Source organism: Terrapene carolina, unplaced genomic scaffold, assembly GCF_002925995.2.
Source record: "Terrapene carolina triunguis isolate 2854851 unplaced genomic scaffold, T_m_triunguis-2.0 Scaffold268, whole genome shotgun sequence".
Classification (NCBI taxonomy): Eukaryota; Metazoa; Chordata; order Testudines; family Emydidae; genus Terrapene; species Terrapene triunguis.
The window spans coordinates 649,204-674,455 of NW_020664619.1; the positions used below are offsets into that span (position 1 = coordinate 649,204).

The 25,252-nt window shown below is 47.7% G+C and overlaps 1 protein-coding gene across 1 annotated transcript in view; it reads left to right on the forward strand.

The window, feature by feature from the left end:
- SCRIB (scribble planar cell polarity protein) overlaps positions 1-25,252 on the forward strand; it is a 166,724-nt gene that overhangs the window by 118,952 nt on the left and 22,520 nt on the right. Inside the window, exons 33-41 of the mRNA XM_026657694.2 lie at positions 2,780-2,878; positions 3,069-3,116; positions 3,909-4,068; positions 7,353-7,527; positions 9,553-9,642; positions 10,079-10,267; positions 23,258-23,422; positions 24,169-24,308; positions 24,723-24,760. Of these exons, the coding sequence (XP_026513479.1) occupies positions 2,780-2,878; positions 3,069-3,116; positions 3,909-4,068; positions 7,353-7,527; positions 9,553-9,642; positions 10,079-10,267; positions 23,258-23,422; positions 24,169-24,308; positions 24,723-24,760 (1,104 nt within the window). The remainder of the gene's footprint in view (positions 1-2,779; positions 2,879-3,068; positions 3,117-3,908; positions 4,069-7,352; positions 7,528-9,552; positions 9,643-10,078; positions 10,268-23,257; positions 23,423-24,168; positions 24,309-24,722; positions 24,761-25,252) is intronic.

Sequence of the window (25,252 nt, forward strand, 5' to 3'; positions counted from 1 at the left end):
CTATCCTGGTGAGAACCCCAGAAAAGACAGACAGATTCCTGCTTTGCACCCGTGCTGCTTACTCTGGTTTCAAACAGGGGTGAGCAGCACAGTGGCACATGGCGGCTTTGCTTGTCTGTGCCAGGATTTCCATCAGTGCAGCTGCACCAGTGGCTGAAATCCCCAGTGCAGATGGAGTCTCAGACTTTCATTTACTTACAAGGTGCTACATTCTCTTGATGTATAAAGCCCTTCAGATCTTTTGTCCTGTCATTATCTCTCACACACCAGGGCAACAGCCAACAGCTTCTTGCTGTTACCTAGCTGTGTGGCTCTGCCCCCCTCGCTGGGGAGCACTGCGCCATTGCTGATTTGCAGAAGGATTGCTTGCACATTGGCAATTGTTACAAGATGGCATCAGGAGCAGAGGAATCTGCAGGTTTCTGGGGCCCAGGCACAGGGTTTCTGGGGCCTGGCAAGAATTACCACACAAGAACACTGGTCCACTTGAAGCATGGAAATAGGCCAATGGTCCTGTTACTCGTTTTTACAGTGCCTGTGTGGCACTATTGAAAACCTAGAGAGAGACCCAGCCTGCCTCAAAGAGTCACATTATGAATTGGACAGACATCCCTGTCTGGGCCCAAATGAGACCCAGGCTGAAGAGCTAGAGTTCAAGTGATTCAGGTACTGTATTTTAAAATCTCTTTCCAAGATTGGTAGACTATTGTTTAGTCTGAGCAGAAGGGAAGGCAACCAAACAAGAATAGACATCACCAGTTAGAGCAAAGAGAAGGGCAGCAAACAAGCAAGGCTGAGTTAAGGCAGCCGAAGGGGCTGAGGAAGCGAGAAAAGAGGGAAGGAATCAAGTGTGGAATTGAAGGGGAGAGACCATATAACCACTAGTGAGGAAAGCTGTTGCCCCCACCATCACGAGGCCCTGAGCAGGGGACCGCTCCCCATATAGGAAGGAAAGGGCTAGGAGCAGAGGAGTTTGTTTATAGGCAGCCAGTGTAAAGAATATGAGCAGACGTGTTCCCTTTTCAGGGGAGAGAGGAGAAGCCAGAACAGAGAGAGTCAAGGGTGAATGTGGCGGGGTGACGACTCACCGGCGCCGTGCTTCCTGATGGTCATCTCGGGAATTCGCTCTTTCCAGCCCAGAGCGCCCTCTGCAGGCTGGTGTCCCGCCTGCTGCTGGCCCCGTGTCCCTCCCAGAACCCTTGGTGCCCTTTGCCCAGGGGTTCTGCTCACCAGAGTACTCCCCTCGCTCTGGGTCTCCCCTCGCAGGGGAACCCCCAACCCTCTATTCCCACCTTGCCTCAGTGGCTACTGCCAGTCATCATCTAGCCCCCGCTCACTGGGGCAGACGGCAGTCTGTAAAGCACTCATCGTCGGCAAGGGGGTTAGGACCTGCTGCCTTTGCCTATTTCTGGGCTGCCCCTCTGCAGCCCCAGTACCTATTTGGCCCTTTTAGCAAGGCCTGCAGCCTGGGGTTTTTCCTGGCTGGAGCTCCCCAGCTCCCTCTGCCCTTCCCCAGCACTGCTCCACCTCAGGTACCCTTCTCAGCTCCCAGGCAGCCAGGTCCCTCTCTCTCAAGAAAAGAGAGAGAGAGAGAGATTCAGCCTCTGGCCCTCAGCCCTCTTATAGGGCCAGCTGTGGCCTAATTGGGGCGTGGCCCCAGCTGTGGCTGCTTCCCCCAATCAGACTATCTCTTCCCCCACCACAGCCCTCTCCAGGGCTGCTTTAACCCCTTCAGGGCTGGAGAGGGGTGACCACCCCGCTATAGTGAGACTGGAGGCAGGAGGTCAAGGCAGTGGTCGTAGGTGGCACGTGCTGAAGGAGAGGAGAGAGGTGGCAGAAGTGGGGGGTCACAGGTGGATTTTTATCCCGGGGGACTAGGATGGGTTGTGTTGTGAAGGGTGTGAGAATAGGGGCAAGGCAGATGTGTGTCTGGGATAGGATTGGGGATGTGGGGAGACAGAAGGTGAAAGGAGGAGAGCAGACAAGTTACAAGGAACATGAAGTCCTGTTGGATCTTCTCAGTCTTTTCTGTCAATACATTGGCAAAGATGCTAAGTGGGGAAACGCTTAAGGAGTCAAGAAGAGGAAATGGTGGGTCCTCCAGATGATAGATCCCTTTCCAGAAGGCAGCTGAGATGTGCTCAATGCTAGTAAGAGGACCACAGAAATCTACAGGAGCCCTCAGTGTAGGGGTGTGTGGGCACCTGCTTTGACGCTGGTTTAAGTAGGAGTGCAATAGCCCCTGCACTGAAATACAGGAGGAAACGGCCAGGCCTTCTTACAGGGATAACTGGACTAGCACCAGAGACAAGGCTGAGAGGTAGCCTAACTCTGTTATAGTCTTGGCCTTCACAAATACTGTGAGGAAATCTAAAAACTGGCATACCCAATCCAGACTCAGGAACTGGAGTCCAGTGTATGGCCACCCAGAGAGTCCATTGTTTGCAGGCAGACATAAGCTGGTGTGGCTGAGCCGAAATCCCTGAGGAGCCTGGGAGCAGCACTGCCACCTGTGAAACCCCCACTGAACCCAGGAGGCTCTGCCACCAGCAGAAGCATTGGCACCAGCCTATCCAGGACATGAGAGCCAGCAGTGTAACATGCTCATGTCCAAGGAAGCCACTGTGCATGGCAGCTACTCCCCCTTTGCCCGAGGCTGGGGGCTCTGTCTCTGATGCTCCACCCTCTGGTCTCAACACACATAAGGGGATGGTTCTTTTCCTGTTCTCCTTTATAGCATCTATGATTAGCCTGACCTCTTCTGTCTCTGTCTCTGCAGCTGCGTCCCCCCTCACCCCCCTCTCCTGAGGATGTCCCAGTCAGTGTCAAGCAGGCATACAAGACATTTGCAGCGGTTCCCCTGTCACAGGCAAATAAGGTAGGGGTAGGGCAGGGATGATGACCTGGCTGCACAGACACCGGGGTGGCAGGGACGATGGGGATACTGGGAGCATCACAGGTGGGTCAGGACTGAGAATGGGGGCAGGAGGTGCTGTTCTGTTTCATGGGTGAGGCAAAGACAAAGAGAGCCCCTCTCTCAAACGTTTCCCTTTTCTCTCTCTCCTCAGGAGACGCATGGTCAGACAAGCACCGAGAAACCTAAAGCTTCTCCTGAGGTGAGTTTCAGTGGCTGGAAATAGAGTTGGAGTTGTGAGTCTTGATCACAGACCTTGGGGGATAAGCGCAGAATCCCAGTGTGGGTAGATAGGAGGCAAAGTTCCCATCTGCGGCAGTGTGGAGAGAGGGTTCAGACATGGGGTAGGGACCTGATGAAAGCAGGCATGTGGCCTGTGCCTGAAGGGACTGGATATGAGATAGGGACCTGGGGAAGGCAGGCATGGGACATGATAGCAGTTTTAGTTTGGAAAAGAGAAGACTGAGAGGGGACATGATAGCAGTTTTCAGGTATCTAAAAGGGTGTCATAAGGAGGAGGGAGAAAACTTGTTCACCTTAGCCTCTGAGGATAGAACAAGAAGCAATGGGCTTAAACTGCAGCAAGGGAGGTCTAGGTTGGACATTAGGAAAAAGTTCCTAACTGTCAGGGTGGTTAAACACTGGAAAAAATTGCCTAGGGAGGTTGTGGAATCTCCATCTCTGGAGATATTTAAGAGTAGGTTAGATAAATGTCTATCAGGGATGGTCTAGACAGTATTTGGTCCTGCCATGCGGGCAGGGGACTGGACTCGATGACCTCTCGAGGTCCCTTCCAGTCCTAGAATCTATGAATCTATACCCAAGGAGATTAGATACGGGGCAGGGATCCAGGGAAGGTGGGCACAGGGCACATGCCTGAAGAGATTGGATGTGGGGTAGGGACACAGGAAACGTAGGCATGAGCACTTGCCTGGGGGGATTGGATATGGGGTAGGGTCTTTTAGTGGCTGACATGCTGCTGTGGCTGTTGCAGATGCTGTCGTCAGGGGGACTGCACAGCCCAGAACAGCGATCCTTCCGTGAGAGGCAAAAGTACTTTGAGATCGAGGTGAAACAGCAGCAGCTGGAGAAGCCCCCCAAGCGTGTCTCCCTGGTGGGGGAGGATGACCTGAAGAAAATGAAGGAGGAGGAAGGTGCGATGGAGTCAGTGTTGGGGTGTTAGGTTTCTCTTTTGTGGCTCTTGGGGGATCTGTCCCCTGCCTGTTGGCTTTTGAGAGTGGGGGATCCCACCTGTTGAACATGGGACTGGAAGCGACCTCCTGAGTCATTGAGTCCAGTTCACTACTCTTACAGGCAACCCTGTCCTATCATTCCATTCATAAACTTATCAAGCTCCACCTTACAACTAGTTGGGCTGTTTGTCCCCCTGCTCCTACTGGAAGGCTGTTCCAGAACCCTGCTGCTTGGATGGTTGGAATTGGAAATTTATTCTAATTTCCAGCCATTGGCTCCTGGGTTCCGGGTTATTATTAATGGGGGGAGGGTGTCTCAAGCAATATTACAGTGAACTATTAAACAATTGTGGTCAGGCCTGAAAAATCATGAGACTGGTTTTAAAATGATACATGTTGGGTCTTTCTTTGCCTTCTGGCTTTTGAGCCCCTATGAGTCACATTTTCAAGCTTTTCTCCACAGCCAGGAGTGCAACAAACTTTCTTTTTTTTTTAAATGGAAGCTGAGATTCTCCTTTGCTTGGCCTCTGTCTATTCCCACTCCTGGGATGGGCTGGCTTGTACAGCTCTGACAATTAACATTAGTTAGCAGTGCCCACTGGAGCACTCATCTGCCGCCTCCTGCCCCTCCCTTCACTGTTTTGAAGGTTCTAAGGGTGGGGCTATAAAAAGGGGTTGCAGCACTTCCAGCCACCAGCAGCAACAGACTACCAACCTTTCTGGACTGGGATCCAGATCCTATTTTTGATACAAGTGCTATCTAAAAACATTTTGGTTTAGGGTTTTACATTGTTAAGATTGTACATAGTAGTTACAGTTTTGGATAGGTAGTTTTTAGCAATGATAAGTAAGCTTTGACTCCATACTGCAGTGTCTTCTATGGTAGATCTGAAAACTAAGAAGCCAAGATTTAAACGCTGTTCTTCCTGCCCAGCAGTCTTCTCATAACACAAGAACTAAGGATCACCAAATGAAATTAATAGGAAGCAGGTTTAAAACAAACAAAAGGAAGTATTTCTTCACACAACGCACAGTCAACCTGTGGAACTCTTTGCCAGACGATGTTGTGAAGGCCTAGACCAGTGGTTCCCAACTTTAGCAGCCCGCGAACCCCTTTCACTAAATTGTGAAATCTCTTGAACCCCCTCCTAAAAATGAATATTTTCAGGGATTTAAGTTTAAATTTCCTCAGTGTGATGGATGCCCCAACTGCCCGCCCCGCTCTTCTTGGGGCTCGGGCTGGGGTTCGGGCTGCCGGCTCCCCCGCTGACGGGGGCAGGGCTCGGGCTGCCAGCCCCAACTGCCCGGCCCCGCTCTCCCTGGGACTTGGGCTGCCAGCCCTGCGCGAAGTGCTGGGGTTTGGGCTGCCAGCTCCCCTGCTGACTGCCGGGACTCGGGCTGCCAGCCCCAACTGCCCGGCCCCACTCTCCCTGGGGCTCGGGGTGTCTGCCCTGCAACTGGGTCCCACCTGCTGTCTCCAATACCCGGGGTCGTCTATCCGCCATTAGTGAAATTTTTCTGGCGAACCCTCTGTAACGTGCTGCGAACCCCCAGGGGTTTGCGAACCCCAGTTTGGGAACCTCTGGCCTAGACTATAACATGGTTCAAAAAAGAACTAGATACATTCATGAAGGATAGGTCCATCAATGGCTATTACCCAGGATGGGTAGGAATGGTGTCCCTAGCCTCTGTTTTCCAGAAGCTGAAATGGGCGACGAGTTCATTCCCTCTGAAGCACCTGACATTGGAAGACAGGATACTGGGCTAGATGGACCTTTAGTCTGACCCAGTATGGCCATATGATATTTTCTGTCTTATTATCTATCCCTTTCCTAATGATTCACAACATTTTGTTAGCTTTTTTGGCTGCGGCTGCACATTGAGTGGATGTTTTCAGAGAACTATCCACAGTGACTCCAAGATCTCTTTCTTGAGTGGTAACGGCTAATTTATACCCCATCATGCCACCTCACTGTTTACCTCTTTTTCCAGATCATTTATGAATATGTTGAACAGTATTGATCCCAGTACAGATCCCTGGGGAACACCACTATTTACCTCTCTCCATTCTGAAAACTTACCATTTATTTCTATCCTTTGTTTCCTATCCTTTGACCAGTTACTGATCCATGACAGGACCTTCTCTTTTATTCCATGACAGCTTACTTTGCTTAAGAGCCTTTGGTGAGGGAACCCCTGCATGCATGCTTAAACCCATCTTAGGTGAAAGGTCTAACTGATCGCCATACCTGGGGTTGGGAAGGAATTTTCCCTTGGGTCAGTTTGGCAGAGACCCTGGGGGTTTTTCGCCTTCCTGCAGCACATGTCACTTGCAGGTTTAAACTAGTGTAAATGGTGGATTCTCTGTAACTTGAAATCTTTAAACCATGATTTGAGGCCTTCAGTAACTGAACCAGAGGTTAGGAGTCTATTTCAGGAGTGGGTGAGTGAGGTTCTGTGGCCTACGATGTGCAGGCGGTCAGACTAGATGATCACGATGGTTCCTTCTGACCTTAAAGCCTATGAGTCTATAAATCTATGAGAATATAGGCCTCCTCTGAACAGTCTATGCCCATGGGAGGAGGGTGGAGTTCTGCCCATCCCTTGCCATGACTGGACTTCATTGGGTGGAGAGGATCATCAACTTATCTGGCCTCCACCCCCCCCAGCAGGGTCCTACCCATTGGCTCCCCATGGCACTGTCCCTGATGTGTGTGGAGGGGGTCTGCTTGTCAGCTGAGCTGGGGGGATGATGTTTGCCCATTTGCTCCTGGGGCTCTATGCCCATGGAGGGACACATCTGAATCTGGCTGTTGACTCCTAGAGGTCTGATCCCCGACATGCACATCATATCCTGTGGGATCCATCTCCACAGGGGGTCTTCCCATTGGCTCCTAGGCAGTTCCCATCCATGGAGGAGTTACAGAGGGTGAAGCGGTTGGAGACTCTCTGAGGTTATAGCCAGGAAGAAAGCTAGGGAAAAGGTTTTGCTGATTACAAGGAAGTGATTGAGAGGACAGGTTGAAAGGCGTCGACGCTGGGAAAGGAGTAGATGCTAAGAGAGCTGAAGAGAAGGGAATAGACTCAAAGACAGTTACAGAAACTGTAGGACTCTCTTGCAGAGAGTGAGTGAGACCCTTAGAGGGAAAGGACCTACCATGAACCTCGGTGGCCGTGGGAATCACTGCTGGCAGCCAGCTCTGCAGTTCTCTCCCCACTCATATGGGTCTTTCTCATTTTGGCAGCTCGTAAACTGCAGCAGAAACGGGCTCTGCTGTTGGAGGAGGAGGAGGAGGAGGAAGAGGAGGATGTGGGGAAGCAGATGCCTGATATGAGCATGCAGTCCAGTGTCATCATCGAAGGAGTGGAGTACAAGATCAAGAGACTAAATGGAAGGAGCATCCAGTCTCCGGCAACTCGGTAAGACCGACTGGCAGCTCAGATCCAGCTCTGTGTCCTAGGAGTATGCCAGCATCACCTTTCCCCAGATGGGGAGGTCTGGGCAGGCCCCACCACCTTTGTGGGGGAACTGGGCATCACAAGGCATGCAGTTTGTCTCCGGGTCCTTGTTCTCAAATGAGTGGCTGCCCAGATCCTGCCCTTGAGTACCTAGAGTCATTGATTGTAGTTGTGGCTAGGTTGGGGGACACACCTCTTTGCTGAGCCTGTGTCACGCCCTGCCCCTTAGGTTCTTGCTTTATGCCTGGGTCTGCTGGAGTCTCTCTCCCCAGGCTGCGGTTCTGCATTGGTGCTGCTTCTTTCATTCCTTTCCCTGCAGATTTGCTTTACAGGTGGAGAATTGGGCTTCAAACGGAATAAAGCTCAGGTTGCTGCCTTTGAACTTTCTCAGAATCTTGTCTGTCTGACTCTTTCCCCATAAGCTGCGGCAGGACCATGCCTCGGGCCAAAGGGCCAAGCATCTTCGTCTTGTAGACTTTGACTTAGAGTCTTCTCTTGCTGCCTGACCACACTAGGGACAGTCCATGTCCTCATGTCGGCTCCAGTTTCTGCTCCCCATCAGCATTTGTATTCATCCAATCCCAGTCCAGAAACACCTCGCATTACACCTGCATAGTGGGGGTTCCCCCCACCCTGCCATGCTAAACTGGGTTCCTGGCAAACACTAAACGACAGCAGCCAAACATGCAGTCTTTGCAGAGGCAATTTATCCCTCCTCTCTCCACAGCCAGATGCAGCTCAGATAGCATCACTCTGTGAAGGTGGGGTGGAGGTGGCCTCCCTTTGGTGCTCTCCCTTTGCTGGGCTAAAGGGTTGTGGGCCAGTCCATCCTACAGCGAGCTCTGGAGAGTGTATCTGTGGCACCACATCTCTGGCTCAGTTGCTTCTCAGGCTGATTGTTCAATTGGTCTCCAGTGAGTTTAATAGAAGGAAGGTACTTAGGGTGGGAACAGGCTAAAACTCCTCTCCCCCATCAACTCCCTGTCTCTAGTCTGGGTGGGAATAGGCAGCTGTTGGCAATATTGTGATAGGAAATAAGATCTTTGGCTGCTTATTCAGGGCCAAATTCTGTGCTGACTTATACCTAGGGCACACTGGGCCAATGGCATTGCAAAGGGTGTGGATCACTGAGAATGCAGCCCTTAGCGCAGGTCTGCCCTCACTTAGTTCTAGAGGGCTGCCTGAGGGCAGACTTTGTGCCTTCAGAGAGATCTGACATCAGCAAGAAGCAGTCAGTCACCCATCACAGTATGGAGGCTGGAGGGAGCAGGGCTGGACTTAGGAAAGAGCTGTCAGGTTAGCACAATAATTTACACTTGATACCGCAGGCCGGGGTCACACAGTCAGACCTCTGGGTGAGGAAGATGAGTTTGGATGGCCTGTCTGGGGTGAGATAGATGCATACATCAGAGAGGATGTAGCTGTGATAATGGAGATGGGACATGATTGGGGCCTGGACCTGCTAAGAGCTCATGATGTCAGAACAGAGAGAAAGGTAGGCTCTGCGAGATTCTGAGGAGAAATCCCCAGCCTGGAGGTAGAAGGAAGGCGGAGGGCTCCCAGATTACAGGGCAGGTGCCGGCAGTCTCAATGATAACAAAGACCAGGCAGAGTGAAGAGGATGTGTACCTGTCAGCCCTCTCCCAGTCTCTTGAGGTTCTGCCGTAGGACCTGGGAGGCTCTTCCCGTGATCTGCGAGTTCCGGTTTCACCAATTGACCTGGTTACCAGGTGACTCATTCCTACTGATCCCTGCTCACATGCCCTTGAAGGCTTCCTCCCCTGGGCAGATGGGACTGGAGGGTTAAGCTCTATGTGCATGATACCAAAGCTGTCAGGCAAATGCATCAGGGGCCACATCACTGAGCTGAGTTGCAGTGTCTGCTTCCTATGGCTCAGGCCCATGGGAAGGGGGATCTGTGCTCTGAACCCTCCAGGGTATGCATGCCTCCAGCATGCTTGGCTGACATGTCTGTGTTGCTGCCAGGATCTCTGAGGCAGATGAGCACAGCAGCTCCCAGAGAAACTCACTAGAAGAAGGATTCAAGCTCGAGCCGAGGCCTAACTCTATGTCTGGGTAAGAAGGGACTCGTGAGGGGGAGGAGCGACACTGCACTGCAACAGCCCCTGCCCTTCCCTGCCTGCTGCCCACAGACTGCCACACAGTGGGCCAGACCCCTCAGCCTTTCAGCAGGGAATGGGGTAACAGGCAGGCTTCGGGGAGGTGGGGGAGATGGAGCAGGGACCTGTCTTTGGGGAGGGATGGGTGTGGGGGGCACAGGTCAGGTACAGGGCGTGGGGGGCACGGGTTGGGTACTTAGTGAGAGCCAGGAGCCTGGGGGGTTGGTCATGGGATGCGGTGGGGCCCTTCCTTTGAGGAGATCTGTGGGGGACTCAGGGCTTTGGGAAGGGTACAAGGTGGGACCTCTCCTTTGAGGAGGGAGAGCAGGAAGTCTGGGGACTTGAGGGTGGGCTGGGCCAAGCCCCTTGTTATTCCTGGCCTCTCTTCGCAGACTGATCCCAGTTTACCCAGGAGGGGGCGAGGCAGGGGCACCTGTGCGAACGGCCAAAGCTGAGCGACGGCACCAGGAGCGATTGCGGATGCAGAGCCCTGAGTTCCTAAGTACCCAGGAGAAGGAGCTGTCTCCAGCTGAGCGCCGGGCCCTGGAGGCAGAGAAACGAGCCATGTGGAGGGCAGCACGGTGAGTCTCTTTACTAGCAGGGTCTGATGTCGTGGCATTGAATCTGTAGCATCAGAGAGAGGGAATGTTTAGGGGCCAGGAGTAAGGGAGACTGTAGTGGCCAGAACACAGTGCACAGGCCAAACTGCCTATCCGATCCTGTCTACCTCTGACAGGAACTTGAGGGGTTTGTCTCTTCTTTACACTTTAGCAACACTTGTGTAGGTCTTCATGACAATAAAGTCTCATTGTATTGACTTCAGCTCAGGCACTGATGTTCATGTGACCATGCACAATTCCCTTCCCTCTCTTTGCTCCTGTTTTTTCCACCTGTTTCGTAGTATCAGAACAAAGAGACATGCAGTGAAACTTAAAAGGTGGCAAATGCAAAACTGATAAAAGGAAATTCCTTTCTACATACATAATTTGCAATTACACTGTGGAACTCATTACCACAAGATGTCATTGAGGCCAAGAACTTAGCAAAGTTCAAATAGGGATTGAACACTTATATGGATAACAAACATATCCAAAGTTATAACAATGAATGCAAGCAAACATTTTGGAAACGAGATAAAACCTCCTGCTTCAGGATTTAAGACAGTCTCTAGTAGGAGTTCGAATGTGATCTTCATGGGGATAGCTTATCCCACAACTGTCACTGCAAGGTTTCTTGCCCATTCCTCTGAAGCACCTGGTGCTGACCACTGCTGGAGACAGGATACTGGACTAGATGGACTTTGGGTCTGATCCAGTCTGGCAATTCCTATGTTTCTGTGTATGTTGGGGATAATGCTACTGTTCTTCCTCCCATGGAGGCTATAAATGTGAATGAGTTAATGTTTGTAAAGTCTTTGAGAGCCTTGGATGGAAGATGCTGGAGCCAGTGCATTTGTTTGAGGCTGGAAAGCTGAGAGACCCGTGTTATTAGAAAGGTCACGTAGTATTATTGTACCTTTTATAGTTATTTAAAACCGGATTGAACCAATGTTCACCGAACCGGGGCTCATCCCCCTTTCCCTGGGGAGATGATGCCTCAGCAACAGGGTTCCCATTCCTTCCTCTGTGAGGGGATGATTCTCCAGCCAGATCCCTCTTCCAGCCAGGACGTTCTTCCATAGCACTTCCTTAATTTCTCCGCAAATTGTGGCATTCTGAATAATCACTCCCTATAAATCTGGCCCTCTGGCTGCCGGAGCACTGTTGCTTCTCTCTGAAGTTTCTTCACTGTTTAATGTGAGACACCCAGATATAGGCATGGCATTTTAGTCAGTGTATTACTAAGGACTCTCTTTTCATTTCATCTCTGCTTTTCATTTCATGCCTCTGTAAAGCAGTCCCAAGTAGCACTGGTCTCATTCTGCTGCCGTGTCACATTGTACATTCTGCTGTAAAGGGCTCTTCGCTCTCCTAACTCCCTTCTGGCCATTTCCGCTCCCCTACGCAGGATGTCCGACGTTTCACTTGCATGGCATGTGACACAGAGCACTGCTGTCATTAAAGAGGGGTCCTGTTTTTCCACTTGAAACAGGGATTTTCCCTCATTGTTTTTCATGGAGAGAACAGTGTATCTTCCCAAAATTTACAGCACATAATCTGAAAAGGAATGAAATTTTCTGAGAATTTTTCAGGTAACAGTTGAAGTGTAAATTAATTAAATATTAGTCCGTTAAGAAAAATTTCCCCTCTTCTGTGCCACCTCCAATACTTATAGGGATCACTGGATGATTGAGATGTTAAAGAAGCAGTCAAGGACGATAAGGCCATTGCAGAGAAACTAAATGAATTCTTTGCATCAGGCTTCATGGCTGAGGATCTGAGGAAGATTTCCAAACCTGAGCCATTCTTTTTAGGTGACAAATCTGAGGAACTGTCCCAGATTGAGGTGTCATTAGAGGAGGTTTTGGAACAAATTGATAAACTAAACAGTAATAAGTCACCAAGACCAGATGGTATTCATCCAAGAGTTCTGAAGGAACTCAAATATGAAATTGCAGGACTATTAACTGTAGTCTGTAACCTATCATTTAAATCAGCTTCTGTACCAGATGAGTGGAGGATACCTAATGTGATGCCAATTTTTAAAAAGGGCTCCAGATGCGATCCTGGCAATTACAGGCTAGTAAGCCTAATGTCAATTATGGGCAAATTGGTAGAAACTACAGTAAGGAACAAAATTGTCAGACACATAGATGAACATAATTTGTTGGGGAAGAGTCAACATAGTTTTTTGTAAAGGGAAATCATGCCTCACCAATCTACTACAATTCTTTGAGCGGGTCAACAAGCATGTGGACAAGGGTGATCCAGTGGATATAATGTACTTAGATTTTCAGAAAGCCTTTGACAAGATACCTCATCAAAGGCTCTTAAGAAAAGTAAGCTGTCATGGGATAAGAGGGAAGGTCCTCTCAGGGATCAGTTACTGGTTAAAAGATAGGAAATAAAGGTTAGGAATAAATGGTCAGTTTTCAGAATGGAGAGAGGTAAATAGTGGTGTCCCCCAGGGGTCTGTGCTGGGACCAGTCCTATTCAACATATTCATAAACGATCTGGAAAAAGGAGTAAACAATGAGGTGGCAAACTTTGCAGATGATACGAAACTACTCAAGATAGTTAAATCCAAAGCAGACTGCGAAGAGCTACAAAGAGATCTCACAAAACTGCGTGACTGGGCAACAAAATGGCAGATTAAATTCAATTTTAATAAATGCAATATAATGTACATTGGAAAACATAATCTCAACTATACATATAAAACAGTTGGGTCTAAATTAGCTGTTACCACTCAAGAAAGAGATCTTGGAGTCATTGTGGATAGTTCTCTGAAAACATCCACTCAGTGTGCAGCGGCAGTCAAAAAAGCTAACAGAATATTGGGAATCGTCAAGAAAGGGATAGATAATAAGACAGAGAATATCATATTGCCTCTATATAAATCCATGGTACGCCCACATCTTGAATACTGTGTGCAGATGTGGTTGCCCCAACTCAAAAAAAGATATACTGGAATGGCAAAAGGTTCAGAAAAGAGGAACAAAAATGAGTAGGGGTATGGAACAGCTTCCATATAAGGAAAGATTAAAGACTGGGACTTTGCAGCCTGGAAAAAAGACAACTAAGTGGGGATATGATTGAGGTCTATGAAATCATGACTGATGTGGAGAAAGTAAATATGAAATGTTATTTACCCCTTCTCATAACACAAGAACTAGAGGTCACCAAATGAAATTAATAGGCAGCAGGTTTAAAACAAACAAAAGGCAGTATTTCTTTACATAGCACACAGTCAATCTGTGGAACTCCTTGACAGAGGATGTTGTGAAGGCCATGACTATACTGGGTTCAAAAAAGAACTAGATAAATTCATGGAGGATAGGTCCATCTATGGCTATTAGCCAGGATGGGCAGGGATGGTGTTCCTAGCCTCTGTTTGCCAGAAGCTGGGAATGGGTGACGGGGGAAAGATCATTTGATGATTCCCTGTTCTGTTCATTCCCTCTGGGGCACCTGGCACTGGCCACTGTCGGAAGACAGATACTGGGCTAGATGGACCTTTGGTCTGACCCAGTATGGCCATTCTTATGTTCTTATTAAATATATATACAAAAGCTCTGTTTTAAAGGGATTAAGGTTGGATAACTGTGAAATTCCCCAACTCAAGCCTTTAAAAGCAAGGATATGCCACGTTATGGGACATTTCTCCTGTACTCAAACACCCACATAGCATATTTCAAGACTCTGCATTATCACAATGAACTTCCTTCTGTTCCCCAGTAGAGCGGGAAACACACTATAGGCAAGCAGCACACTGCACTGATTTGGTCAGCTTAATGTACCATCTCTACATACACACACATTATACATTATTGAAAGCTTATGATGGCTACTTAACGGTGAGGTATGATGTGGAACTGTCAACTGGTGCCATTACCATAGAAAACGGGGATAAACAATGACACCCTCAACACGTTAAAATGACCACTTTGAAATATTTGCATTCATTTCTGTTAGTTTAATGACTCTGTATTATTTCAAGAAATACAATTAGATTTCTTTGTGACCTCAAAGTATTGCAACAACAATCTAAAAGGTAAAATAAAATGTAATAATAAATTTGTACAGATATAATTGAAATGTAAAAGCTGGTGACATTTCTAGTCAACACCATTATCATCATCTTGTTCATCATTATGATCTCTGTCAAGAGTGCGTGAATTATCACAGTCTTCACTGCCTCAGCATGGACACAGTTCTGTGCAGGGAAGAGTGTTCTTACTACAGACAGAGTTGCTTGTGCAGCAACCACTATTGGCACAGGCACACATAAGATCTTGTAGAAGCTCAGATGCCATTGGGCCTTTGAAGAATACAGGAAGTAGTTCATCATCTATATTTTTTCATCCATGTTGCAATAAAGATCCAACATCTGGCTTACCTATGTGTTAAGACATCCAAATCTTTGTTTGCCAAGGTGCTGTTTTGACACACTCTTCAAAACTGTTCTCACATGGTGGGAGTTTGGCCAGTGACTTGTCCTTTTTGCTGGCTAGATTGAGGCACAAACAATTGAGGTCTTTGTGGGTCTCCTTTTCTTTGTTGCTCTGGTCATACAGCACTGCTACCAACTTCCTTGCTGCAGAAATTGTGGCTTCTTGGTCACTCTCTCCTAATTTGGCAAGATCTCTGAAGTGGTAAGCTCCCTTTGTTTTGACAACATTAAACACAGATTTTTTTCCTGGTATCAAATAGGGATGACACAGAGTCACATCCATGTACAACAGGAAGTATGTTGCAGAAGTGAGGAGTGAGTGCGTCACAAATTGCACAGGTATAGAGTGACACTTGTCAATTGTGCGGGCAATGGTGCCTGTTTCAATCCACATGTTATCTATGTGTTCCATTTTTGGAAAGTAGTGAACAGCAAGGACAAAATCATCTGTATCAAGTGACCTAATTACTATGGTTTTTTTTTATACGAAGAGACCCAAAATCTATATTGCCACATACAACATGCAGAGGCATCCTTGTGTCCGCTTCTTCCTGAGTACTGTAGAAGTCTTGGGCTTCTTGACCTTAGTAAAGCCTTTGATGATGTCTCGCAAGACCCTCTCATAAACAAACTACAGAAATGCAACCTAGACGGAGATACTATAAGGTGGGTGTAAAACTGGTTGGAAAACTGTTCCCAGAGAGTAGTTATCAGTGGTTCACGGTCACGCTGGAAGGGCATAACGAGTGGGGTCCCACAGGGATCAGTTCTGAGTCCGGTTCTGTTCAATATCTTCATCAATGCTTTAGATAATGACATAGAGAATACACTTATAAGTTTGCAGACGATACCAAGCTGGGAGGGGTTGCAAGTGCTTTGGAGGATAGGATTAAAATTCAAAATGATCTGGACAAACTGGAGAAATGGTCTGAAGTAAATAGGATGAAATTCAATAAGGACAAATGCAAAGTGCTCCATTTAGGAAGGAACAATCAGTTGCACACATACAAAATTGGAAATGTCTGCCTGAGAAGGAATACTGCGGAAAGGGATCTGGGGGTCATAGTGGACCACAAACTAAATAGAAGTCAACAGTGTAATACTGTTGCAAAAACAGCGAACATCATTCTGAGATGTATTAGCAGGAGTGTTGTAAGCAAGACACGAGAAGTAATTCTTCCGCTCTACTTCGTGCTGATTAGGTCTCAACTGGAGTATTGTGTCCAGGTCTGGGCGCCACATTTCAGGAAAGATTGGACAAATTGGAGAAAGTCCAGAGAAGAGCAACAAAAATGATTAAAGGTCTAGAAAACATGGCCTATGAGGGAAGATTGAAAAAATTGGGTTTGTTTAGTCTGGAAAAGAGAAGACTGAGAGGGGACATGATAACCGTTTTCAAGCACATAAAAGGTTGTTACAAGGAGGACAGGGCTCTGTGGGGAAAAGTTTCTGAACTGATTCCTGTGTGATTGCCCCTCCCTTGCCAGACTCAAATTTGGTCTTCTTGGCCATGGCAGCAAATGTTTTGATGCCAGATTTCTTGACTGGGCTGAAGAAGCTACATGCCCCATCAGATTCAAGTGCACCTCTCTCAAATCTCTCCATTCATTCTTCACGAACATCTGGTATTTTCTGTAGAGACTCTTGTACATCTGATGTTACAGTAGATATGTTGATAGGCACCTCTGGATGGGATTCAGGGTCAAGTGGGTTTGTCATAGTGTTGATGACATGGTTGGTAAGGGCTATAACATGCTCTTTATCCCTCTTCAGTGCAGAGGCAAGGACTTGTTTGTGGACTTTGTCTTCACTACTGCTTGTTAGACCACTTCTTTCTGTCAGAGCTTTTGCATTTCAGGGCATGTCTTGTGAGGTTCCATATGACAAGGGCTGACTTCTTTCTTGTCAGTCCTACAATCCCACTTCTGCCCTTTGAGTCTGCTGACATTTTTCTCAGTTCCCTTGTGGTACATGCTAGGGTGCAATCCAGACCAGTGAAGGGTTGCGTCACCGCCTGCCCTCAAAATGCCGTGCTGATGTGGTTCTCTTGTCTGAACGTTCCCAGCCAGCAGACAAGTCTGCACTGAGTGTCTGTGTGTTAAGACGCCCTGATGCAACAATTCTGATTCCAGCAGCTTGCTTGTTACACCACTGCCACACTCTGGCTCCACCAGCCTTGCGTATACCTGGCAAGATAATACCAGCACCTCCCAGTCTTGAATTTTCCCCAAACTGTGTGCTCTGCAAAGTCCAGCCCTCTCCTGGATCATTCGGAGAGACATTAAGATTCATTTGTTCCTTTAAAGATACGATACCTAGCAGCTTGCCACATTGGAGTTAACATTCACTTTATATTAAACACAGCACTGGGTTGGTTTAGATTAGGGCTGTCGATTAATCGCAGTTAACTCATGCGGTTAACTAAAAAAAAATTAATCGCAATTTAAAAAATGAATCCCTATTAATCGCAGTTTTCATCGCACTGTTAAACAAGAGAATACCAGTTGAAATTTATTAAATATTTTTGGATGTTCTTATACATTTTCAAATATATGTGTACAGTGCTCACTTTATATTACTATTTTTTATTACAAATATTTGTACTGTAAAAATGATGAACCAAAGAACATAAGAACGGCCATACCGGGTCAGACCAAAGGTCCAACTAGCCCAGTATCCTGTCTACCGACAGTGGCCAATGCCAGGTGCCCCAGAGGGAGTGGACCTAACAGGCAATGATCAAGTGATCTCTCTCCTTTCATCCATCTCCATCCTCTGACAAACAGAGGCTAGGGACACCATTCCTTACCCATCCTGGCTAATAGCCATTAATGGACTTAACCACCATGAATTTATCCAGTTCTCTTTTAAACGCTGTTATAGTCCTAGCCTTCACAACCTCCTCAGGTAAGGAGTTCCACAAGTTGACTGTGCACTGTGTGAAGAAGAACTTCCTTGTATTTGTTTTAAACCTGCTGCCTATTAATTTCATTTGGTGACCCCTAGTTCTTGTATTATGGGAATAAGTAAATAACTTTTCCTTATCCACTTTCTCCACATCACTCATGATTTTATATACCTCTATCATATCCCCCCTTAGTCTCCTCTTTTCCAAGCTGAAGAGTCCTAGCCTCTTTAATCTCTCCTCATATGGGACCCGTTCCAAACCCCTAATCATTTTAGTTGCCCTTTTCTGAACCTTTTCTAGTGCCAGTATATCTTTATTGAGATGAGGAGACCACATCTGTACGCAGTATTCGAGATGTGGGCGTACCATCGATTTATATAAGGGCAATAATATATTCTCAGTCTTATTCTCTATCCCCTTTTTAATGATTCCTAACATCCTGTTTGCTTTTTTGACCGCCTCTGCACACTGCGTGGACATCTTCAGAGAACTATCCACGATGACTCCAAGATCTTTTTCCTGATTCGTTGTAGCTAAATTAGCCCCCATCATATTGTATGTATAGTTGGGGTTATTTTTTCCAATGTGCATTACTTTACATTTATCCACATTAAATTTCATCTGCCATTTTGTTGCCCAATCACTTAGTTTTGTGAGATCTTTTTGAAGTTCTTCACAGTCTGCTTTGGTCTTAACTATCTTGAGCAGTTTAGTATCATCTGCAAACTTTGCCACCTCACTGTTTACCCCTTTCTCCAGATCATTTATGAATAAGTTGAATAGGATTGGTCCTAGGACTGACCCTTGGGGGACACCACTTGTTACCCCTCTCCATTCTGAGAATTTACCATTAATTCCTACCCTTTGTTCCCTGTCTTTTAACCAGTTCTCAGTCCACGAAAGGACCTTCCCTTTTATCCAATGACAGCTTAATTTACGTAAGAGCCTTTGGTGAGGGACCTTGTCAAAGGCTTTCTGGAAATCTAAGTACACTATGTCCACTGGATCCCCCTTGTCCACATGTTTGTTGACCCCTTCAAAGAACTCTAATAGATTAGTAAGACACGATTTCCCTTTACAGAAACCATGTTGACTATTGCTCAACAGTTTGTTTTTCTATGCGTCTGACAATTTTATTCTTAACTATTGTTTCGACTAATTTGCCCGGTACCGACGTTAGACTTACTGGTCTGTAATTGCCGGGATCACCTCTAGAGCCCTTTTTAAATATTGGTGTTACATTAGCTAACTTCCAGTCATTGGGTACAGAAGCTGATTTAAAGGACAGGTTACAAACCTTAGTTAATAGTTCCGCAACTTCACATTTGAGTTCTTTCAGAACTCTTGGGTGAATGCCATCTGGTCCCGGTGACTTGTTAATGTTAAGTTTATCAATTAATTCCAAAACCTCCTCTAGTGACACTTCAATCTGTGACAGTTCCTCAGATTTGTCACCTACAAAAGCCGGCTCAGGTTTGGGAATCTCCCTAACATCCTCAGCTGTGAAGACTGAAGCAAAGAATCCATTTAGTTTCTCCGCAATGACTTTATCGTCTTTAAGCGCTCCTTTTCTATCTCGAACATCAAGGGGCCCCACTGATTGTTTAGCAGGCTTCCTGCTTCTGATGTACTTAAAAAACATTTTGTCATTACCTTTGGAGTTTTTGGCTAGCCGTTCTTCAAACTCCTCTTTGGCTTTTCTTATTACATTCTTGCACTTAATTTGGCAGTGTTTATGCTCCTTTCTATTTGCCTCACTAGGATTTGACTTCCACTTTTTAAAGAAAGTCTTTTTATCTCTCACTGCTTCTTTTACATGGTTGTTAAGCCACGGTGGCTCTTTTTTAGTTCTTTTACTGTGTTTCTTAATTTGGGGTATACATTGAAGTTGGGCCTCTATTATGGTGTCTTTAAAAAGCGCCCATGCAGCTTGCAGGGATTTCACTTTAGTCACTGTACTTTTTAACTTCTGTTTAACTAACCCCCTCATTTTTGCATAGTTCCCCCTTTTGAAATTAAAGGCCCCTATTTCTTGGATCTAAACTGTCACCAGATATCATTTTAAAGCTTATAAATCCACTCAGTCCTACTTCTTGTTCAGCCAATTGCTAAGTCAAATAAGTTTGGTTACATTTACAGGAGATAATGCTGCCTGCTTCTTATTTACAATGTCACCTGAAAGTGAGAACAGGCGTTTGCATGGCATTTTTGTAGCTAGCACTGCAAGGTATTTATGTGCCAGATATGCTAAACATTCGTATGCCCCTTCATGCTTCAGTCACCATTCCAGAGGACATACTTCCATGCTGATGACGCTTATTAAAAAAATAATGCGTTAATTAAATTTGTGACTCAACTCCTTGGGGGAGAACTGTATATCTCCTGCTCTGTTTTACCCACATTCTGCCATATATTTCATGTTACAGCAGTCTCAGATGATGATCCTGGGCATGTTGTTCATTTCAAACACTTTCACTGCAGATTTGACAAAACGCGAAGAAGGTATCATTGTGAGATTTCTAAAGATAGCTACAGCACTCGACTCAAGATTTAAGAATCTGAAGTGCCTTCCAAAATCTGAGAGGGACGAGGTATAGAGCATGATTTCAGAAATCTTAAAAGAGCAACACTCCAGTGCAGAAACTACAGAACCCAAACCACCAAAAGAGAAAATCAACCTTCTGCTGGTGGCATCTGACTCAGATGATGAAAATGAACATGCGTTGGTTCGCACTGCTTTAGATAGTTATAGAGCAGAACCCATCATCAGCATGGATGCATGTCCTCTGGAATAGTGGCTGAAGCATGAAGGGACATATGAATCTTTAGCGCATCTGGCACGTAAATATCTTGCAACGCCAGCTACAAAAGTGCCATGCGAATGCCTGTTCTCACTTTCAGGTGACATTGTAAACAAGAAGCAGACAGCATTATCTCCTGCAAATGTAAACAAATTTATTTTTCTTAGTGATTAGCTGAAAAAGAAGTAGGACTGAGTGGACTTATAAGCTTTAAAATGATATCTGGTGTGGGTGTGTATAGGATGGATACACGAATCTCCAAAAATATAGCCCTTCTTGAAGAATTGCCACAGGCATACTACACACAGTAATGTAAAAATTAAATGATGGCCACCAGCACACCCACAAACACATCACACACCTGACCTGAGCACCTAGATCAGCACTGAATATTTGCTGAGGTTGTAGTAAAGGTGTGGCATTGCATTGTGAGGGGGATGAATGTGTAGTGTGTTTCCTTCTCTGCTGGGGACAGAAGGAAGTTTACTGCAGAGACTGCCCCTGCACTCAAGGAGCTCTTAACCTAATCCCTTTTAAACAATTAATGAAAGGAGATGCCCCTCATGCAGGGTGGGTGAATAAATGCTGCTGAGGGACCTCCCACTCCCAGTACCCTATTTCTTGGATCTAAACTGTCAGCCCTAATGCAGCATTAACATTGAATGCTTTATTTGGAAAATAACCACTAGGCATTGCATCGTTCCCATCATTTTGGGAAGTAGCTAGATGTGCTGGTGGGTATAATGCAGTGCCATCCACAACACCCAATGCTCAGCACAAAACGTCCTAATTCTGTGGCCTAATGGATAAGGCATCTGATTTCAGATCAAACGATTGTGTTTGGGTTTCTACACTGCATTGTGAACCCAGACTTGGGCATGTGGACTTGGTGTTTCCAAGCCAATGCCTGAGCGTCCACACTGCATTGTAAACCTGGACTACAGTTGCTGGCACCCAGGTCTTTTAGCTGTGCTAGTGTGTCCATACTGCACTACACAGACCTTCTGACTTGGGTCTGCGGCGTGAGCTACAGTCATACTGCTAAATGACAGGGCTTGGGACCAAATCACAGTGGGACTTAGGCTGTGACCCATCCCCTAGTAGGGTGTTAGGACCTAGGTCCTGAGTGCTCACTAACCCAAGTCAGATTGATTTGTGTGTGGATGGAAGGGGGTCTTGGGTCAAACCTGAGTCAGATGCCAGGCGGTATAGACATTCCCTTTCTGGTTGCTTTGCCCTTTTTGGAGGTCAGACTAGATCTAATGGTCCATTCTGGCCTTAAAATCTATTAATAATTCTGGCATGCCTCCATTATCATTACAATTTCCAAGGGATTCCTGACTCAGAAAACTCCCACATTCTTTCTTCAGCTTTCCCCGGAGCTTTTACATAGCATTCCAGTTCCACAGCATTCTTGGGGATTTGGCTGCCAATTAAAGGCCCTGCTTGCTCTGGTTTAAAGACCCTTGAGGTGGAGTATGTCCTTGTCTGCTTGCTACCTCTCCATGGCTGTGTCTGCACTGACAAAGAGCCTGTAATTCACCATATTTTAGCTCCCCCACCCCCAAATGAGATTATATGGCACCACCACAGACACCTGAGATCAGTCTGCTCTGCAGCTTCCTCTATTACTACCACAAGAGGCGGTGCACTTCTGGAGAACCACGTCTCCTCTGTTTGCCAGAGTTGGTTCAGTCCTAGGTGCAGTGTATCAGTGATCAGGGGCCAGGGCTCAGGTCTCCTCCAAGGGGACCCCATGTACAACTCCATGAGCTGCTTGGTAGATGGAGGTTTAGGTTGCCCTTCAGTCTCGCTGTATTTCTTATATTGCACAATGCAGATTGTATCACTTTCTGTCTAATCTTCTGTCTTCTGCTTCTTTCCAGTTCTCTGGTGTGTGTCCCCACCACCACCCACCTTGCTGGGCCTTCCCCCATGCCCTCTGCCATCAGTGCCCTGTTAGGACGCACACCCATACCCACATGCTGGTCCCTGGGCCCTGTTGGGACATGAGCACCCCTGGACTCCTCCACTTGTGTATCTTCTGAGGCTCGACCCCCCCCCAATCACTGCCATGTGTCCCCTGTCAGGACACCCACACACACCTACATTGGCACGCATGTCTAGGAAGGGTGTGTTTGAAAGGGCATATGCCAGTGGGGGAGAAGTGTGTCCACAAGGGAGCGATACACATCTTGTGAACCCCTCCGCTGCTCTGAAGCACACACATGCCCTCTTGTGAACACGCTTTTCCCCAATGTGTGCCTGTGCCATTTTGGATACACATGCATCCAGCATATGGCAAACACAACCCTCCCTTGGGCACCTGTCCACTGTCCTGGGCCCCCTTCCCTTTCTGACAGGTGCACACAGACACCCTCTCTCCCCCTCAGCATGCATCCACCCTGTTTGCCTCACCGCCTCCCACTTGTGTAAGCACCTTGTCAGTCCCTCCCCATGTCTGGCATTCCTGCCATGTCTAGTCCCTCCCACCCAGTGCATACCAGCCGAGGGCAGAAGTCAGAGTCTAACTGCTGGGGCTGGGAAGGGCCATTCCCATGGGCAGGTTATTCCTGACTTGCACACCAGGGGTTCCTGCCCCACTCTCTCAAGCAGCTGGTGCTGGCCAGGCTCAGAGACGGGAGCCTGGTCTGATCCTAGCCAATGCCTGCATCAGCCCTTCACTCCTCCTCTCTCCAGAGTACATTCCAATCTTTTTTTTCTCTCTGTCTGTTTCTTTCTCTCTCTGTGGTCGCCTGCTATGATGTTCATCACCACTATCTTCTCCTCCTCCTCCTCCTCCTCCTCAGATCCTCCACTCTTGAAGACAGTATTAAACAGTACGAGCAGGATCTGGCCAGGAAGCTCTACCAGTCCCGACAGCGGGCACCTGCACCAGGGGCCAGGCCAGCTCAGGTGTCTAGCCCAGGGCAGAGTCACGTCTCAAGAACCCCTGGGTCAGGAAGTCAATCCAGGTGTGCACAGCCCCTGCCCCTCCAGTTGCATGTTCCACAATCCCTCTCTGTATTCCTGCCTCCTACTGCAGCCATCTCTGCTGCTGCTCTCGGAGTGGGCAGAAACCCCCCTCCTGCTGCAGTGTGCTAGAGCTCATTGCCCCCTGGTTCTGCAGGCTGATGGCAGTTATCTAAACAATGAGAGGGAGAAGGTCTCCTGCTTGGGAAGCCTCCGCTGCCAAGTGAAGAGCCCATCTTGCCGTAGTCAGTTCTGAATTTCACAAATGCCAGAAGAGGGGCAGGATGCAGCAGCACTGATGGAGTGTGGGGGAGATCAGAGTGCCTGAAATAACCCTCACGCCCTTGTGGTTTATACCTGCAATTCCCCTCCCTCCTCCTGGCCTGGATGGTTCCCCATCACATCCCCAGGCACCTCTGGAGAGCCCTGCAGCTTCTCACTTGGGTGTGCAGCGCTCGGCTAGGTCTGTCCCAGATTCACACGTGTGTGTGTGTGTCAGGAGGAGGTTAATGGCTGATCATAGCAAATTCAGCTGTTTTCTGAATTCTCTCCTACACTGACTTTCTCTGTCTGCCACAACATATCCTCACCCTCTCCACAGAGGGAACATGGGAGCCAGTGCTCTGTCCCTGCCCTCTGACATTCAGCCCCAGAGCCATGGGGTGGCTGCCAGGCACAGAAGAAGGCATTACTCATAATTCTCTTCAATGATGCTGATGTCCACTTTCTCCCCCCTCCTCTGAGGCAGGATGAAGTCTCTGGAGCAGGATGCCCTCAAAGCCCAGATGGTGATTGCCAAGTCCAAGGAGGGGAAGAAGCGCAGCACACTGGAACAGCTGGCTGAATCGCCTTCACCTGCTCCCACCCCATCCCCAACGCTTCCAGAAGGTACTGTATGCCACAGCATCCTGGGAGTGGGGTTCACCACATCACTGGGGATAGAGGCCAACATCTTGCGCTAGCCAGGACTCTTCCAGATGTCCCAGACACAGGCCCACTGAGAGTGAATTCCCCATTTCTTCTAGGCTGAGGGGGCGCATCTAGGGCTGGGCTGGAATCTTGCAGCCAGGATAGTCCTGGCTTGTATGATACTGACAGAGCCCCACCCCTTTGCCATGTTATTCTCCAGGGAACCCAAGCAGTGGAAACTCAACACCATAGCCCGAGAAACAGGAGAGAGAAATGACCGTGTGGCTGGGAGGCTTGGCATAGCCCTTTATAGCGCTTAGGCATGCTGCCAAAGGGGGAAGGGGTGCGTAATGCATTCCTCACTAACCAGTGCTTCTGCCTCTTCTTTTGCAGATTGCAGCCCCAGGAATGTCACTTCACCAGGGAGGCTGGTAGGAGTTGCTGCCACCCCCTCTCTGTCTTATCTCTAAACCTGGGATACCCACCCACCGCGAGCCAGGAAAGGGAGAATGACCCGTATGGCTGGGATGTGGGATCCTCACTCACAGACTCATCCCAGACATGGGGCCATGAGAGTGAGCCACCTGGCCCCGTGTGCTCAACCATGCCTGTTGCTGAGAGCTGAGATTTGGTCTCATTTCCCTAGGTTTCCATTTCACTTGTCTGTGAACCCTCCCTTTCCCACATGTTCCATTTCCATCCCCTCTGCTTTTCAGCTCAGCCTCTGCATTTTACCCTCAGCAAGCTTTCACGCCTGACACCCCTTCTACAAGCCTCACAATACCTGCTCCCAGCTGTTGTGGTTGTTTTTTTCATTACCTCAAGTGGCCCCAGCTGAGATCAGTGCTGGGCACTGTACACACGCACTGAGAGTCAGAGCTCACTGTGTACAAAGACAAGACAAAGGGGAGAGGGAAACTGAG